The 17,919-nt window shown below is 34.5% G+C and overlaps 1 protein-coding gene across 3 annotated transcripts in view; it reads right to left on the bottom strand.

Moving 5' to 3' along the window:
* The window catches only part of LOC146530604 (visual system homeobox 2-like), an 83,781-nt gene that overhangs the window by 6,191 nt on the left and 59,671 nt on the right, over positions 1–17,919 (bottom strand). For all 3 annotated transcript variants that reach the window (XM_085198994.1, XM_085198996.1, XM_085198997.1), the window contains one exon: positions 6,917–7,091. In XM_085198994.1, coding sequence (XP_085055120.1) covers positions 6,917–7,091 — 175 coding nt within the window. The remainder of the gene's footprint in view (positions 1–6,916; positions 7,092–17,919) is intronic.

Here is a 17,919-nt window from a genome sequence, read left to right as displayed (position 1 = left end):
TGAAAGCCACTGGATCTGCTAAATATATAATTCCCACTTGACCGTTCAAACATCTCTCGTTAAAATGTAACGTATTGGTAAGTCGTAAGTTATCTAGAGATGGGGGACCCATCTTACTAATTATATATATGTGCAAGGTGGTAAGGATTTTGTGTCGTCGAACAGGGTATGCCTACTTACATCTACTTCAAAGGAACAACATTAGAGTTGAGACTTCTTATTTTTTATATTAGATACATTGTATAAATTTATATTTTAATATAGTTTTATATCTCGTATGCTTATGTCAGAAGGCAAAATTTTCACTGCAAGGTCTGAACGCCGTGTCCTTACCATTAATTACGTGCATATCTAACAAGATAATATTGTTATCACATGTTCAATAATACAAAACATTTATTTACCTTTTAATTTACAATTCGAGGCAGAACCGAAGGCACCAGCTAGTGCTCCCGCCACTACAAAGACACACTTTGCCACTACTAGAGAACTATAACACTAACACAAATTGCCACCACATTTGGAGATAGTAATTTGGCGGTGCCTTCAAACGCTTACCTTTTAGGAGGAGGGTGGGAAGGCCTTGAAGGATACAACTCGATTGAGTTTCCACTGGTGAAGTGCTCGCTGCTTCTTCATTTAATGTAATGGTAAGGCCGCGGTCGCACTGTGCGGACGTTGCGCCCGAATAAACATCTTTTATTGTGGAAATAATTATATTTTGTTTAATTTTATTATATTTTTGTGTTAGCTTTATTAAATTTAAATATATTATTTTTATATTTTTTTGTATAAGTATATGACTGGAAAGTGTCATATTAGCAAATGCAAGGTGCAGGATAGAAGTGACAGAAGATTTTTTAAACTGAACTTCTCTTAATTGATTTTATAGATATTGATTTCTTAAATTAATTACATTAATACTAAGTAATGTATATATATACGTCTATGAAAATTAAGAAAAATTATAAATACATATTTTTTTTTTTAAATTTTTCTTGAAATTTTCCGGAGGTTTCTGTGTGATTTAGTAACTAGAGTATTACTCAATAGATGTAGGTACATTATACTCATGTATGTTATACATAGACGAAATTTAACGACTTTCTTATTTTTATTAGACTGTTTATTTAAAAATTTAAATAATCGTTGTTTCAGAGTGGTAATTTACCAAATTCTGTCCTGAAATCCGATTTCTGCGACACGTCGTCATAATGTCGCGCCAATTGCCCACTACCATAATTAGCTTACGATCAAATTTCAAAAGCAAACAGCACTACCGTGCCACACCACACCACCGTGGTGGTGGTGCAGCTCGTGTGCACACGTCGCCGCCGCCGCCGAGCTCGCGCGCTCCTCGCACTCGTATGTCCCTCGCCTTAGCGCGTGTCATTTAGTAAGATAAAAGAGTGATGCACAAAGCAAGTGTATAATAGGCAGATAATTCTGCAAGGTGCTCTCCGGGTGCATTACGATCCATTTGCGCGGGCACTTTGATGTAGGCCCGGGCTGGATTGTATAATGCTATTACTATTTTTTTTAACGATATTTTTACGCTTTTATCGATAGATTTCACTATTAGGATGAGAGTTCGACACTGTTGTGGTTGATGGGGTCATTGGACTAGTGGTTGCACTCGAGTTTGCTCGGTTTTCTGTAAGTGTAAATTATTAATAATTGGTTTTGGGTGTTTATTATCATATTTATATACAGAATTGTGCAATGAAAATATTGTGAATTTGGTATTTTTGTGTGTGTCAGGCGAACGCGCACGGTAATTAGCTTCCCTTACGCTCTACACGTGAGTATGAAAGGCGCTTTATATTTGGCGTTGAATTTATAAATTGTAATTTTAATGAAATATTTAAATAATTTACTTTTATGTAAATATTTAATACTAAGATGGTAATTAAATTCATAACATTTTGCTGATATTACCCACCATTCCTTTACATTGAGAGGTGGGTAAAATTGAAATAGATTCTAATTTAATCTTAACATACTGCTACGGCGTTAAAAATAAAAACATAGGAAGAGAGGAAATTTTGTAATTTTCAGTTCAATGTCTTGGAATTTCAGCAATTGTGAATAATTGAAACACTTATTTAGTTACCTATACTACCTATGTTAGTCATGTTCATATGAACAGAAGACAAGCTCGGTCACTTTTAGAACACAGTGTTTGATTGTTTGGACGAAGCTGACATAAAAATTTTGAGGACCTGCCGGAGGTCCTATGTGCGCGGGTGTGTGGACGAGGACGGACAGTGGACGAGGCGAAAGAGGTATGTAGAGACCATAGCGCTTGGTACTCCGTTCGTTTTGGCTACCCCGCTCGGGATGCAGCGTGAAAAATGTACGAACCTATCTAAGTTGTGTAAGTTTTGAATTGGAATTTAAATTAGAATTGTAATGTTTTCTTTTTTAAAATTACTTATTAAAGTATTGTTAAAGAAATTCTGAAAATTATGTCAGAAAACCCCAGAAAAAATTACCTAAATTAATAATTTTGATTATTAAGTGACTTTTTTGTAAATAAATAAATAATATTTTCATTATAAGACTGTATTTGTGTTTTTATATTACAGTAGTAGGTCAATGGTTCTACATTGTTCGATTTGTATGTATTTTTAAAACAAGAGTATAAACCATAGTTTAATATATTAATGTTATAAACTCGGGTTTTTTAGATTATAAGATATATTTTAAAATTTAAAATGACATAGAAAGTTAAAGTGTTGTTGTCATGACAATATACAGGCTTGCTTAATGCGACTTGACGACGATTGACGATTACTTACGTTAGTTATATAGCTACTAATTATTACTAGTAGCTATATACTTTTTACACTCCGTTCTCATTACGACACTTCCGTTCCCCACTTTCCACTGAATTCTGGAAGCAAATTTCTTGTCGCAGAGCGAGGAAATGAAAATATTAAATGTTTCCTTTTCTCGAGTGGGAATTGAACCTACATTGTGCGTCTCCTGCTACGACTGGCCTCAATTTTTTGTCAAGAAACAATAAAGCGAGTTTTGTTATTTAAGATATTTTATTTCTTGAATTCAGAATTTCAAAATTCCAACAGATTGTTACTTAAAAGTATTTTCATAAAATGCTTTAAATTAAACATTGTCTACTACTATTTATTAACCTTATTTAAAACATGCATGAAACCAATTATTTACAAACTGGTATTAACATTAATTAATGTACTAGTCTATTTTTCTGGGTAAAGGTCTATAAATATCTAGAATGCCAGAATTCTACTTCTTATTTCGTTATATCGTATATATATACCTAATATATGCCTACCCCCCTATGTGCACGAAACTTGGGAAGGTGTTGAGACACCGAATTTTCTAGGCATTGGCATGTTGCGTGGTAGAACTAGGAAGTGAAAATATTATTAAGGAAAAATTGTAACTATCTATAATTGGCGCGAATATGTAAGATTCAATATTTTTCCGTAGGAGTTATCGGAAACCTCTCTTAGTGGTCTCCTACACTCCCCATTAGGTCCAACTGAACAATTTCAGATTTCTACAGTGAGTAGTTCAACAATGTCATTTTGAATTTGTACTTTGATTTGTACTTAGTTTAATGTTTTTTTTTCATACCATTACTAGTGAAAGATTTTTTTATATCTATATAGATATCGTCTATATATTGTAAAAGTTTTGGGAGGTCCCTGACAGACTGAAGATTGTCAAACAAAAAAGATTATCTCAGTTCCAGTCGGATCAGTAGCTTGAGATCTTGAGATCACCGGAACACAAGCACACACACATATCGCAAATTACTTAAATATTTGATAAACGTTTATTATTGTACGTATGTAGGTATACCTATACCTATATCGATTTGGAAATTAGTTCTGTCAAAATGTAAAAAAAATAATTACAGACATTAAAATTAAATAATTAATTTTCGAATAAATTTTTAAGTATTTGTTAGCGTTTAGCAAATATAATAAAATAATAACTATATATGAGGGAATCGTTCATAACAATGCATGTTGAAATATTAAAATAAAAGAAAACAAAGTTATATATAAACATGATTTTTAATATAGGTATAGAAAATGTTTTGAAATATTTATTTTCAGTGGATTTTCACTTAAGTTTATAAGATTAATAATTAATAAACATCTTATTATTTACCTCATTTAGTTTTTTTTTACCTATACGTTGTGCCATTTGATTTTTAATCAATAAAATAGAAACGATTAATATTAAACCTATGACTACAATGATATATTTTGTGTTTTTTTTTTCAGAATAGTGTACAAAAGAACTTAGATTCAATTTTTTTCATCGTGTATAGTGTTGAAAACTGCGTACTAGTTCCTACCTATAAGAAACTATTAATAAAATAATAAAGATTTAGCCTTTGAACAAAAAAAAGTTAACAAATCATTTTTTTTTCAATTCAGTTGACAATGGAATTAGTCATTCATTCTTTTGGCGTTTTTAGTAATATTTTAAATATCGTTTTACATTTTATCATTGACGAAATATTACATAATCATTTTTTATTAAACCAAAACCTCCAATCAATCAATGCGTGACACCCCTCACGCTCAATCCCTTCATGCGGAACACAAACCACGAGCTCTACATAAAAATCCGAAATCCCTCCAAAATATTACATAAATAGTGAAAAAAGAGAGGCACATAAAACAAGCGCACTCCGCAAACATAAACAGCCCTCGCGCCAGGTCCTGGTCCTCGCACACTCGTACTCAGGTGGAAGCCGAGAGCCGCTAAGTACATAATTAATATGTAAGCGAGTCCCCCGTAATCAGGGCTTAGACAAAGCGGCGGCCATCTTGGCCCGCCCCCCGCGGGGCGCCGCCGGCCCCCCCGGGGCGGTGGGGGGGAGCCCCCGCTAAGGCTGTATGCAGCCATGATATGATTGCGCTCTGATTTGCTAGATTCGTTTATGTAGAGTTCACGCAAGGGGTTGGGAAATTTTAACCGATTTGTGAAAGAGATGGTGTTTTTCATGACGTTTTCATGAATATGTGCTCATAATTGTTTTATAGATGATAGGCTTTACATATAGTCTATTGGTTTTCTTTGAGTTACATGTATATAAAAATATTCTAAATGATTTTTTGTCATAGGGAAAGTAAGATCATGAAATAAATTTTCACGATTGTTTGTTAAGATTTTAAATAAATATATTTACTAATATACATATTTATAAAAAATAAAAGATATTATTTTTGAATAACATATCTCAGCTGATTATAACAAGAAAATTCTGTAACTAAATGAAAACCTAAAATGTGTACCTAAAATAATTTCCAACGAAATATATGCTAAAAAGAAAAGTAATAAAAAAGGCGCAGTTCTAAATCTCCTGAGCCGGAAACCTAAACGTTGTGTTGTTTACATGTGTACTCGTACGAGTACGTCCCACAACAGACGCGGCCGCACGTCTCTGCCGCACAAACAGAATGCTTATAAGCCCTTCTCGAATTCTTCCTGCACTACTGCCTCTGGCTCAGTCTTAGCATTTCATACCGTATCGTCTCTATTTGTAGAGTACAAAGTTGTAAATGTGTCTAGAGCACCTCGCAGCCATTAGACGCGAGGCTGTGAAAAATGAACATCTCTTGTAGTCTACATTCAAAATGATACGTGTCCTTGTCTGTGTGAAGTCTGACGCGGGTGTGTTTTTAACGAAGATCTCTTTTATAAAATGATTTCGGTTTTTACTGACTCCCTGGTGCTCTCTTGGGTTGGCTATTTAAACTTTAGTTACTTACTACCTACATAATATATGACTACATAACTAATTTATTTTAGTTTATTACTTATTAGTATTCATCTAACATGCAATCTCTATGATATAAAAGATTAATAGAGGATGTAGTGATACATCACTAACCTACTCTATATTATTAGTAAATAGCTACTACTCAGGTGAATAAGGAATGAAAGAATACATATTATTGTAACAATCAGCTATATTTTTATGTGTGACATCGTCTTTCGAAATTCCAATATTCTTATTTCGTCAAAAATAGTCTAACAAGTTGTTAACCAATGCGGTGCAAGTGGGTATTCTTAAAATTGAACTTGTATAAAGTTAGTACCTAATTAGAGGGTAATTAGAGGTTAATTATCGAAAACAATGTGATCTGAGTGTTGATTTTGTTCAAGCTAATTAAAGCATATTCCAGTATAGAAGCAGTGGGGACTCACCGGGCGGCGGTCCGGGCCGGCGCTACGGGCGCCCCGCCGCTCTCCCGCTCGACTCTTGAACAAAATCATCACGTCAGACATGTTACTACAACCCCGATTAGTGCTTATAACGTTTAACACTGTGGGTATTGAGAAATAATATTTAGAATCGATTTTTTTTAATTTGTTGATAATATTATAGCATAAATTCCTCTAAAGATTTGTACTTACGAGAATCTTATTTGAATTGTTACAACTAATGAGACCACAAGTCTACAGAATAAAGAATGTCGCTCTACAATTTTATTTATTTTAGTGTACAGCTTACACAAAGCATGCAAAAGCTTCCAAAGCGCTACAGTGAACTAAGATTAGTTTAACATCTTTTAATAAAGTTATTTTTTTACTTTAAAAAGAATATCTCCCGATTGGGGGGAATGTGGGGACGAAATAAGTGCAATCTAATCTAATTTATTCTTAACAACTATTCCTTAAAATTTAAGAAAATTGAATCTATTTATAGGTTCTTTATATCTCTAGTTGATTCTTTATGATAATATATAGATGCATATCTTTTTGCTACATTTAAGAAATATAATATTACTTGTGTAAAATCATGCATACTACAGTATTAATTTAATGCAAGCTAGAGAAATTATAATTAATAAGATAAAAAAATATATACTATTAATAATATGGAAAGAATATTCTATGTGCTTACCTAGCAGCCAGGGCGCAACGTTATCATTCTCCTTCGCGCTCTTCAAAATAGTCTCTGGTAGAGGTAGAGAATGGCGAACCATGGCACCATAGAGACCGTACTCTGCCATGATGGTGGATCTTCCCCAGCACTTCTCGGTCTTGCGCCACTTGGCTCGGCGGTTTTGGAACCAAACCTGTGGAAAAAAATGTTCGGTTCCTTGTAGAAATAATTCCTCTTGTTTTAATCAAAGAGATAATGGGGATATATGACAATAACTTTCAAAAATAACATTTTAGACGAATTGTCCACAATTAGTAATAACAGGATATAATAATGATTAGGACAAAACAGAGTTTCCTCTAGATATGCCGAATTACTCTTGCTTTCTTTAGACTGTATTCGAATAGTGTGGGATGCGAAATGGAATTCAAGTCTGTCTAGTTTGCCTTTTGTTTCAACTAGAACAACGAAGCTGACAGACATCATGTAGGTTGTAGACAAAGGCGTTAGGCTTTAATTAAGTTTTTCAAAAAAAGCAATGAACTGATTGGATTAAGCTCCCACTAATACTAATTATGCAAGCTTTGGTGGGGTTTTGACAGTTAGTAAAAAACAATTATAAATCGTTAATTAACTTTAAAAATGATATTCAATCGCCTACGTGTAGAATAAAGCCATTGAATAAAAATACAGTTTTGTTTTAAAAAGCCAGCGAGATTACATTTCTACGCTGTGTCCCGGCCGAGTAAACCTGGTGTATGAAAGTCCGTTCTTATTAAATCTCTTTCATTCTCCACTTTCAGTTAAAAGCTACTCAACAGTGCTTTCTTAAAATGTAAATTGGAAATATATTTTTTAAGAATACACTAACAAACACATTGGTAGACAACATAAACAACGCAGGGAACAGACAGACAGTCAGTCAGGACAGATGTAGACATATTTCAGCACAAGCGTGGTGATTGGTTGTAATTGAGAGCGATACTCGCCGCAGTAACTAAGCATATAAACCAAACCAATTATCGTACACAGCGGCGAGATTCTATTTGGAAATTTGGGACTGTGTGCTTACTCAGGGTTCACGGAATTACTAATATATTTGTAACATAGTGCATATTGCATGATGCATATGCTGCAAGTTTCTGAGGTTTTCTGTCTCTAGATGCGATGGTTTCGAGTTTTAACGTTATTTGGAGGAGTGATTATGTAATATTTACATTATTTTCATTTCCTTGTTAACGTGGACAAAGGACGTCCTGAAAGTCCCGAAAAATGGGCAAAAATTGGGATTTTTTCTGCCTATCCTGCTATACGAGAAGTGTGACTTAAGAGTACTTCTACGAAGAATTTCATCGTCAGTAATATGACAAAAAGATATAAATAGAAATTTTAAGTAATTGCAAAGCATATGCATCTCATACATAACAAGCCTCTACATTTGTGTTTCTTTTGGGATTTAACATTGACATTAATATAAAAATGTTTAATATGTCATAAAATATATAGTGAAATCAATAAAACATATGAGGTGAGTGAGGCGAGGTGGCAACCCTGGTTCACGCTCGTCTCTGCGAAACAGTTAATTTCTAATTAAATTTGTTAATTAAACTCGATCCGCGCGCAAATTAATACTCCGCCCTATTATATCCGGCGCCACATACTCGTGTACTCGTGTACTCGAGCACGTCACGCTCAAACTTGTGCTTGTGAAATATTTATTTTATTAATTAATGCACAACATATTATGACCATTTTCTAGAAATTATTTTAATTACAAGAAACAGAAAACATTGTGCCTCAATTAATATACGAGTGAGGTAATTCTGTAAATTTTATTTCTGTATATTTAATTTTTGTTGTTGCTTCGAAACAAGAAACATGAAATATACAGAGAATATTCTAATATTGAAAAATCGCTTTTACACGAACCACATATTTTTAGATATAATATATCTTAATATATCGCTTATACTTTTTGCATATATAAATATTTATATGTATGTTCTACTTTCCAACGTACTCGCAACTTACCTTGCGTGGACATTAAGACGTAAAATGGAAAATCTCGTTTTCCGCGTCCTCGTAAGAATTTGCACTCGTCAAGGAACTTCCAAATTTAATTTCACTATGAGTAGTCTTTCATTCACTCAGTATCGGTTGAGTTATATATATAGAGACTTTGTACGATCAATCGGGGTAACTTGAATTCCTATTCGAGTTAGCGGAGAGTTCATGCTCTAAAGCACCACACATTCAAACCAAAAAAACAATAATCTACGAGAACGACTAGAAACAATATGCATTATCGTATAACGGTATGCCAATAAGGCTATAACAAAATGAATCATTACAAAGGTTCCTGATTGCGCCAACAATGTGCGCCGAGGTGAAATTATTCGGAAAATGCAATCAATTGCCGGCACCGGCTCATTTCCATACGAGGACGTGCTACAGGCGCGCTACCGTACTCTCTCTCTCTCTCTCTCAGCGAGTGGTTAGCGTGTAGTCTCTACTTATGTTATTATTCTCTAGCTACTGCATTATTTAAGATACATTATTAATAAATAATATAATTCCTTAAAGATTCAACGTGGGTGAGTAACGTACGGGCATGTTGTGAACATGTAGAGTCTTTACTTCATAAAATTTGTTTGTTTATTTGTATGCAAAATGTAAATTTTCTACGACTGTTGTATTATGTCATTGACATAATAATTGTATTTCGACTGTATGTCGTCACTCAACAGAACTCGCAAATTTCAGAATATGAGAACGTAAGTACTACTCTAATGTACTCTACTTTCGGCGCTGTGTTGCAAGCATGTAGAGTGAGGTGTAAGGTTAATATAGATTTTTTCGATAATTTGTATGTGGAATATTATTTTTTCATGATTATTTGTTGCATTACTTATTGCAATATTTGATTGAAAAGGTCTTTAAATTTAGTTTATTTGATATCGGCACTTAATCAAAATTGTTGTTTAGTGTTTGAGTTTCATATTGTATCCTGCAGCAGGGTAGGCCGGAGGGGCCCTTATGTTAAAACATGTTTCATCACACTTACACTGTCTAAGTGTTGGATCCCGCCATGTAATGAACACTATCTCTAAAATGGCAGGAAAGTACAAACTTATAATTTTATGTCTACTTTAACTGGCATGACTTACATGATGATAAAGAAGAAACAAGAAAATTAGTCGGTATTATCATTTTTCTTCTACGAAGTTTTAATTTTATTTAAACTACCTAATTAAGGAAATAAGTGATGAGACCAGATCGATAAGATAATACCTAAATTTGGACATGTAACAACATCACCAGCGTTGTGGGGACTCGGAGCGGGCGCCGGCGGGTGGTCTACCGATATTGATTGGTTGGCGCGAGCCTCTGACAGTCTAATTGTGGCGAAGATTAGGCGACAACGGAATTAGTCACTCGTAATTGTTTGTGCCGGCGGCGGTGCGATGGGAAATCCTGTTTTCTAATTCTCTTTGATTATTTAATACGGTTTGTTGGTTTCCGTGATTTAGATGTTATTTTGAAAATAATAATAATAATAAGATAGTTCTTAAGTAGTTAATCTCGTTCTTTCTCGTTTCGTAGGATTTCGGGAAATCCTCTCTTACTACCCACTCTAACTGACATGCTAAATTACAGCCTAAAGCGATGACGAGATTCGGCTGTGCATTGTCCATCAGATAGTTAACAACGGTAATGTTTTAGGTATATATAGTTCAGCTGATGTACATTGATTGATTTAAGGGCATATTTTGAAATATTGGAAAGTAGACCAACACCTTCTTCGATCAGCATCTTGCATTATGCTTATATTAATAAAATCATTTATTTGATTTTATTTCTGTTTCTCCCTTTCTTGTGTGACAACGAACAAACACCGACTTTGAACGCATGCAACTAATAGTTCTATAGTTGATAGATATTGAAGGTTATAACAATATATTAACAGTTATACGAGTATGTTAATTGTTACAAAAAGTCGAATATTATAATTTCTTAATTCAACAACTACTTTTGTTGATGCGATACGTACAAATATAAAAATGAGAGTACCTGCAATGGATCGAATTGGGGCGGAGTATTAAGACCAGTAATAAAATCACGACATTTTCAAAACCTTCGAAGTCTTCTGGCTTAACATATTTTAATAATAATGAAATAAATTTAATAATGATGCATAACGACTATTTCGGCACACAATCCTCCGTATACACCGGTATAATTGGCGCTGGTACACATACCTACGTATACATTACTCGGCGCGCACTGAATTTCCTAATTAACATAGAGGCACAAAGGTTCGTGTAATTGTTAATTTGGCAGCACATTCGGGCCCGTTAATGATGCGTAGCGCCGTGCGAGGGAATTACTCCTACCCAACAATTTATTACTTGTATGTGACAAACACCAGCTCAGGAGGAACCCTGTCAACACAACATCTAAAACGAAATGAGGATCTTTTCCACTGGACGTATTATTCAAAGGGTCGAATTTGTATCGCTTGCAAAACAATTTGTTGGGTGCCCGTACGATGTTAGAGCTGGAGTTGGGAAGCGAATAGCGAAGAGTTGTAACGGCGGGTAATTTCGAAGTAAACCAAACAAGCTACCTAAATACTTCTGACTTTGTAATGACCTTAGTTATATTAGAACTGTCATTAATTTGGCGAGTCTGCTCTAATAATTCGATCAATAGTAATTACAAAAAAATGTATTAAGATATAGCTAATGACGTTTTGAATTTATGATTAGTCGTAACTGTAATTACAAGTGTTACTGTTATAGATATTACAGAATAATAATTACCTTAAACTTATACATAACATTGTATGAATACCGCGAATAATATAATAATATAATATCTGTAGAACATAGGTGGGAGAGCATGACCATATTTGTAATAATTAACATATTTGTTATTAAAATTAATTTATTATTAAATTTAAAGATTCGAGAAAATATAATACCAACTTTTACCTACCAGGATTACAACTTACAATATCTATAACCAAAGTACTTCGACATAATGCTAGTAAGCTATTATAAAAAGTAAAACAGAAAAGTAACCTGTATAAACAAACCAAAATCAAATAACCTTTCCCTAAAAGCCCCGGGTGCTAGTAAGACGGTCTAATAGTAAATTCTTCTCAATGTCTGATTATATCGAGCGTGAATATCATCTGGTGGAGGACTAACACTCGCTACAATATCTAATCTGTTACACAAAGGGATAAGCGTGCAAATCGTCCCGCGGGACGGGCTCCCTCGGGGTCGGGCGCTGCGCCCGCTACTTTATAAATAGTATAGTGTATTAAATTGAATCACTCTCGTAATTGTTATGTTTATATTGTTTTGTTAACATTTATTGAGTGATTTAACTTGCAAATATTAGTTGCTATTTGTATGTATAGAAGACTACATTTTTGGCACATAATTTTATTTTTATAGGAAGTTGTTTTTTTGTATCAGTATTTTTTATTATAGAGTAGTTCTTTAAGTAATATTACAAAACATACTTATAGAAATATAACATTCATGTGGATAAGTCACAAAACAACATAAAATATATATTTCTAGTATGCTTAGTAGAAGAACTAATGTGAAAACAATGTACACGTATAATACAAAAGTGTCAATAAAATCATACATGTTTACAAAAGCAAAACTGGAGTCTCTGAGTGCAATAGAAACAATTAATAGATTAACAAGTTCCAAATGAAATGAGGCATGGGGCACGCCTTAATTTATCACGGGGCTAGCGTCACCCGTCCCCGTCACCCCGTACACCGTCCACCACGCGGCCACTCTGAAGTCGGTGACAGTTTAAATAAGTCGAGTAGAGTTCACAAAAGGCGTTATTTACGAACTGCATAATTCCATTTCTTCGGCGAGCTTTGAGCGGAGTCTCCGAGAGAGGAGCGCGGCGGAGTGTGGTGGAGGGCGTGTCTACCAATCAGGTACAGGCGTGCGTTCAATGGAGTTGCGATTGCGTCTCGTCTGTTCTCAATTTGCCGGCAATTTGTGGCACAATGACGACAGCTCCGTACGTAGCTACAGCCGGCGCCCTGCGTCCGACATGTTCTGATTAGTCAATAACTTAATACGCGGTTAACGGCGACAGCTTAAAAGCTTCCGCTTTGCGTAATTGGGAGGCGTGAGGATCGTTGCAACTGGTTATTTGTTACTTATTTGTTGAGTAACCGGCGGTGGAGGATTGATCATTGAGTTAGCCGAGTAATTGTGAATGGGCAACCTACTAACTAGTAGCTTTAGTCAGGGTTTAGTCAATATTTCATTTGATGTATAACTTTTTTTTGTAAAAGCTAATATGAATGATGTTTTTCTCGGCAGATTTTATTGATTGAAAGTAAGCTTTTACAAAAATGCTTCCAAATATAATGAAGTGATAATTCCGTTATCATTATTAATGATACTTCTGTCTAAAGTGATTGCTAAAAACACCCACTTATGTTGATTTAAAATAACAATACCTCTTCACATAAAGTTTCTAGGTCATAGTAAAACTAAAGACCCAAACACCGCTTAGCCCGCTCAAATTTATTGTTATATGATAGCCAAATTATAAAAAACATGTACATAAATTGTAGTCTATGTATTATTCTGAAGCTATAAAGTTTTATCTTAATCCATTCAGAAATTTTGCACGAAAGTGGACCAAATATTCATACTCATAAACTTCCATTTATAATATTAGTAGGATTGACTATCAACGGAACGAGACATCAGACGATAGATTTTTTAGTTTACTACTACATAAGTAATATTGTTATCGTTTAATTCTATTGATTTATTCATGAAGTTGCACTCCGTGGGAAATTTGTATAAAAAATCTATTTTCCCGGTCGGAATTAATATGTAGGTTATTATCTTCTCTTAGTAGTAGACTTTCAACGACGCATCAATGATTACACTCGATGGGTTGAAACGGAAATGTAAAAAGGCTTTAATTTGTAACAAATGATTGCAAGTCACTTGCAACAATAGCGGCTAGTAATGAAAACACGAGGTAACGAGAGCGGCTTCCGACAGCTAAAATAAACAAGAAGTGGCGTGTCGCGGGCACGTTACCATGTGAGGTGTGAGCTACAGGCGGTTATAAACCACTCTGGTAACTGGAAGAAAACCTGGCGTTGAGTTTCGTAACTTAACAAAAATTCGGGCGAATTTGGCGTGAAAACTATTTATCTGGAATCTATTTTCTATATATCTGGAAACAAGGTTCTCTCTGCTTACACTGCTATATGTGGAATACGAAAAATATGTAAAAAATTAAAAAGTAAAAAGTTACTAGGTACTCTAGTTACCAGGAAAACGATAAAATATTTGACTGATTATTTGAGTAATATTTGACTTCTAAGAGTTTCATTCAGTTCTATTCTATAGTCAAGTTTCAATAGCATGTAGTATCAAGATATATATATTTATTTTTTTTAAACATCCAAATAATATACTGCTATTTTAACCAAATAAATAAACAAATCGCTTTCGTTTACTCTATGGAGAACAGAACAGCTGTACAGTGCGGGCAACTAGCGACCGTGAATAAGCGGTTTCGGCCAATAGTCGCTATCCTGCGGCAGTTTGCCGGATAATTACAGTAATATCTATAATAATATCGATAATTTGCCACCCATTGATGTCTAATCAACGGGTGATGGTTGTTCTGGCGTCGTCGTTGTTGTTCATTGGATACACGGTTTTTGCTTTATCACTTTCATTTAGGTGTTTAACATATTGTTAGTTAAGCAAATTTTGATTGAGCTGTAGAATTCGCCAAAGAGTTCGGAACGAAAGGGCCTTAATGAAAACGCACTGTCATAACACTATGTATCCAGGTTCCCTCTACCTACCCTTCTAAGTGCGGGATACAAAAAAAATACTAATCAAAACTGAATCCAAAAACACATGATATAATTTATCAAATCCGCTTTATTCAAGAGTCTCAATATTTTTAATTGAAAGGGCTTAGATTTTGCATGCAGCATTTATGTCGATATCGAATTGCTTTGACGGACTTACCGTACGTTATTAATACCGGTTTTCATACCAGCATTACAGATTACGTCCGTGGGACGGCTTTGTGGGGGAAATTGAAATTTATTTTAAATACAGCTTTTGAGGAAAATGATGAACCCATTGAAGTAATCGAGGTCCATTATAATAATGTGTCAGTGGAATTATTGGATAATTCAAGTGACCATTTTGCTGCTTTGTGAGTTTAACTTTGTATTTATTGTTGTTGTGAGGGTTGTTAATGTTTATGCGAAATATAAAGTCATGTGTGGAGTTTGAGTTTTTTTATAATTATTATTCCAAATAAAATTTGAACGAACGTCTAAGGATTTAGTAAAATCGTCTGGAATATTAAAAACATTTGGACCATAACGCGTATAAAATAATAACAAAGATAATTAATAGAATATATTGGTTTCTTCTATAATATAAAGCTCCACCGAGATATTATTTTCAAGTGAACCCTAAAACAAGGTACCTTTATCACAAAATAGGAATTGTCTGATTAAATAAGAACATGTCAAAGACAAAATAATGAGCAAATAATGTAGGTAGAGGAGCGGTGAGGAGAGGTGAGGAGAGGTGAGGAGCGGCGAGGAGGGCACGCGACGCACTTGGGCTAACATAATCAGCTTAGTTGTTGTCTATATTAGACCAATCCCACTGTTTACTTAACTGTGTGTGATTATCAGGTTGTTTGTGAGCGACGTCGCGTTTCCAACAGATTGCTCCTTAATGCAGGTTTGTTGTGGTTCTGGAACTGAACAGTCTGTTTGGTAGAGCGCCGTCATTTCAGACACTGATGGTTCCAATTGAAAATTGGATATTCCTTTCAACGAGGATGTGTACGAGTATACAGTCTGTATTATATAATGTTAATAGTTTTCATGTACTGTATCTGTAGTCAGAACTACCTCGTGGAGTACGAGTGTTATTTCAGTTGGAATTCGTTGGGCAAGCCGCAGACAAAAGCTGTATTTTATAAGTTTGAGGTATTCTTTGTTCATACTCTTTAATAGATCTTGAATTGTAATCCTAATAATAAATATTGTAATTACATTAATACAGTATTATATAACTAATTTAGTGCAAGTTGTCTGTATAGCTTACTTAATTTATTTTAAAAGCAAAATGTCTTTAGAAACGGCAGCGAATTTTATCGCACTCCTGCTATATGCCAATACAAGAGGAATATATTATATGTATGTATTCAAAACAGATATTAATTATGAACAAAGTGACACTACAACAAAAGATAGAGTAAATTAATAAAACAATTTATTATAAAGTCGACTCTACAAACGTAATATCGTCATTAAACAATTACTCTGTGCATCACAAAGAGTTCGCCAAGTCACGGCGTTTAGTGACCGCGCGGCGTGACGACTGTGTGTGTGTGTCGTCTGTCACACGTCCAATGCTATTGTTGCTTGAGGTGGTCGGAATTAATTTGCGAGTGTTCCATCATTTGCACAAGATCATGATCGGAAAAATGAAAAAAATAGCAGCTTTAAGCAAAATAAGCATAATATTTTTATGGACACTCTTTTTTGCATTTTCCGCACACTCTGCGAGACTCATTTATGTCGTAATTTAGTGTCCATTTTTGTTTCAATAATGTCAACATTCAATTGAATTAGCATTTTGTAAAAATGAGTCTCGAGCCAAAAACCAGATGACGCTCAGTGGACAGTGAATGCGAAAAGAACCGATCATTTTGAGGATCCTTGTGAAGCCCCGATATCCATTAGTGGGTGCTGAGAGCATTTTATATGAATTAATATGTATTTGAAAATACTAATCTTGCCTATAACTGTTCATCAATAATTTAAAAGAATACTTGATGACTAATATAAACTGAAACATGTAAACCTATAATTAGTCACTTAGCGAATGTTTACTTAGGAACGACTCTATAATACACCATTACAAGCATAAGCTCACAATCGGGCACCAATAAGAGCCTAATAAAACAACACTACGCTCCGGCCTCACGCGTCTTCCTCGAACCTCTCCACCAATAATTACGCATTTATTTTCACTAAAATCTCTCTTGACAGCCCGAGATGCATCCCGTGTCAAACCTTTGTGTACTCTACAAACATAAAATGTATAAATAAAGTTCGTTGTAGCGCTTATATCTCAAAAATAAGGTTGGTTTTGGTAGAGTCAGCGCTTATGAGACTGTAGAGTTAAATTAGTTGTTTTATAAGGTGCCTACACGCTCATTAGTGTCTTATAAATAATACGGGGACGCCTATAGAGAGTGTTGCAACAATATTAAAATAATAAGACGATAATAAGGCTCTTTGTGTAGTCCGTGTTTGAAATATAATCATATGAAATGCTGTCGTTCTCGAACGTAGAGATATGTTAAATATGATGACGGTACACATATTAGTTTTGCGCGATTGTTTCACTCATCGCTTTCTGGCCGAATAGATAACAGCATGTAAATGTATGAAAACAATAAAAAAGTAACCTACAAACATGTTAATAACAATGATTAATTGTAAGTACTAATTTAGACTTGGCTATAGAGTACCTAAAAATGTATTTAAAATATCAAAAAGAAGAGTTGTTAATCAATCAATATAAAAAATACAAATGATTAATATTTTCTCGTTGTATCCATGCAGGTAATCTTTTTCAACAAATGATATCAGTCGAGTGTTATCTCCGGCGGAGTGGAGGGACAGCCGGCTGCGCAAACAGTGCTCGTGTGAGTGTTGTGAGTGTTGTGAGTGTTGGCGCTAGTAATTGGCCGAGAGCTGGAGGTGCGAGATATGTTTACTCAGGCTCACCTTAGTCACTGTTGCCGATTAACTTCACACTCTTTCTTTGAAAAATAAACAAATTTATTTTATAATTTACAAAAGTGATGATTTTAGTTTCTAACTCATTAAAATGTTTATAATATATTCGATTTGGCGGTGTCAATAAGCTTATACTATACGGGACATAGTGACT

This window comes from Heliconius melpomene, chromosome 16, assembly GCF_056956725.1.
Source record: "Heliconius melpomene rosina isolate 202511_hmr_F chromosome 16, ASM5695672v1, whole genome shotgun sequence".
NCBI classification, from domain to species: domain Eukaryota; kingdom Metazoa; phylum Arthropoda; class Insecta; order Lepidoptera; family Nymphalidae; genus Heliconius; species Heliconius melpomene.
The sequence above is the reverse complement of the archived record's forward strand: the minus strand, read 5'-3'. Positions and strand labels throughout refer to the sequence as shown.